The following is a 1,259-nucleotide window of genomic DNA, read 5'->3' on the forward strand; positions in this document are numbered from 1 at the left end:
GAACATTTATATTACCAATAAAAAACAGTACTGGGTGAGAAAAAAAATGATAATAATGAGGAAAAGAAAGGTAGAAAAACATCTCTTTGCCCAAAAAATGGATGTGAAGAGAGAACATGGATATGACTTCAGATGAGAATGGAGGTGAAATGTGGCTAAATCTCTGTATTAGACCCTAGACGTTCATCAGGTTTCATGTGTACATCATTTCTGCCATGTGTGACATCTTCTTTGGGAGGTAAAGGAAGTTGTCTAGGTAGGCTGCCAGCTCATCCATGGTCACATCCTCATAGTCGGGGCTACGTGCCTGCTGTGAGCATGAGCGGATGGCACCAGCGTCCGACACTTCCGTCAGTGATAGGCTCTTGAGGTCAGGCAATTCCCCCTCCGTCAGTCTCCTGCGGCACCTGCGCTTGTACAGAGCCCGTCGTGACTTGGGTTGCCCTCGATGCCTGCAGCCATGAGGGGAGAACTCCAGCTTCTTGGGCGTACTCCCCCGAGGGTCGGTGACAGTGCACTTGTTGCTCTGAGACACGCTTGCAAAATCTTCAGACGGAGTCTTTTTATTTAATGATTCAAATACACCTGACTTAGGAACTTGGAAAGTTGCTGGGGAGGATTTCCCTAGGTTCACCACATAAATATTACTAGACATCTTTGAAATCTTGCTGCTAACACCTAAAACTGTATCCTTCTTGTCTGAGAGTTTCTTAGCTATATCTTTGGATGGACTCACAGAGTCTGATATCACACCAGAGGCACAGCCACTGCGCACCTCCAGGCAGTACTTAGCACCAAGAACAGCCAGTTTGCTTTTCCGCAGCAGTGGTTTCTTTTTTCCCGGGGAGAGGTGGAGGTTGGCAAGGGAATACTCCAGGAAGGGCGGCTCCTTCCTGATGGCAGACGAGCGGAGGCTGTCAGCGGGTAGCCTGGGGTCACTGCGCCGCCGTGAGCATCCTTCACAAACTGTAGTACTATCCTTGCTCTCAGCTGGCAGACTTTTCAGCTTACTCTTATCACCACTTTTGTTCTTAATGGAAGCAACAATGCACTTTTCTTCATTTCCCTCAAAGGTGACATCCAGCAGTGCCTGACTAAGATCACTGACTGGCACGAGCCCTGTGGCTGCAACGGGAGGGGGACAGGGGGATGTGGGCCTGCCTCCCACCTTCTCTCGGGGGGACTCATCACCATCGCTAACTGAAGCCATCTGAAACACACACAAAAAAATTGTAAATCTGTTACAAAATATTATACGA

General features: G+C 48.5%; 1 protein-coding gene across 1 annotated transcript in view; it reads right to left on the reverse strand.

Annotated features, from left to right (window-relative positions):
* Positions 1 to 6: 6 nt before the first annotated feature.
* LOC119591390 overlaps positions 7 to 1,259 on the reverse strand; it is a 10,999-nt gene continuing 9,746 nt past the window's right edge. The window contains exon 2 of the mRNA XM_037940130.1: positions 7 to 1,210. Coding sequence (XP_037796058.1) covers positions 194 to 1,210 — 1,017 coding nt within the window. The 3' untranslated portion in view covers positions 7 to 193. The remainder of the gene's footprint in view (positions 1,211 to 1,259) is intronic.

Source organism: Penaeus monodon, chromosome 28 (genome assembly GCF_015228065.2).
Source record: "Penaeus monodon isolate SGIC_2016 chromosome 28, NSTDA_Pmon_1, whole genome shotgun sequence".
Lineage (NCBI taxonomy): Eukaryota > Metazoa > Arthropoda > Malacostraca > Decapoda > Penaeidae > Penaeus > Penaeus monodon.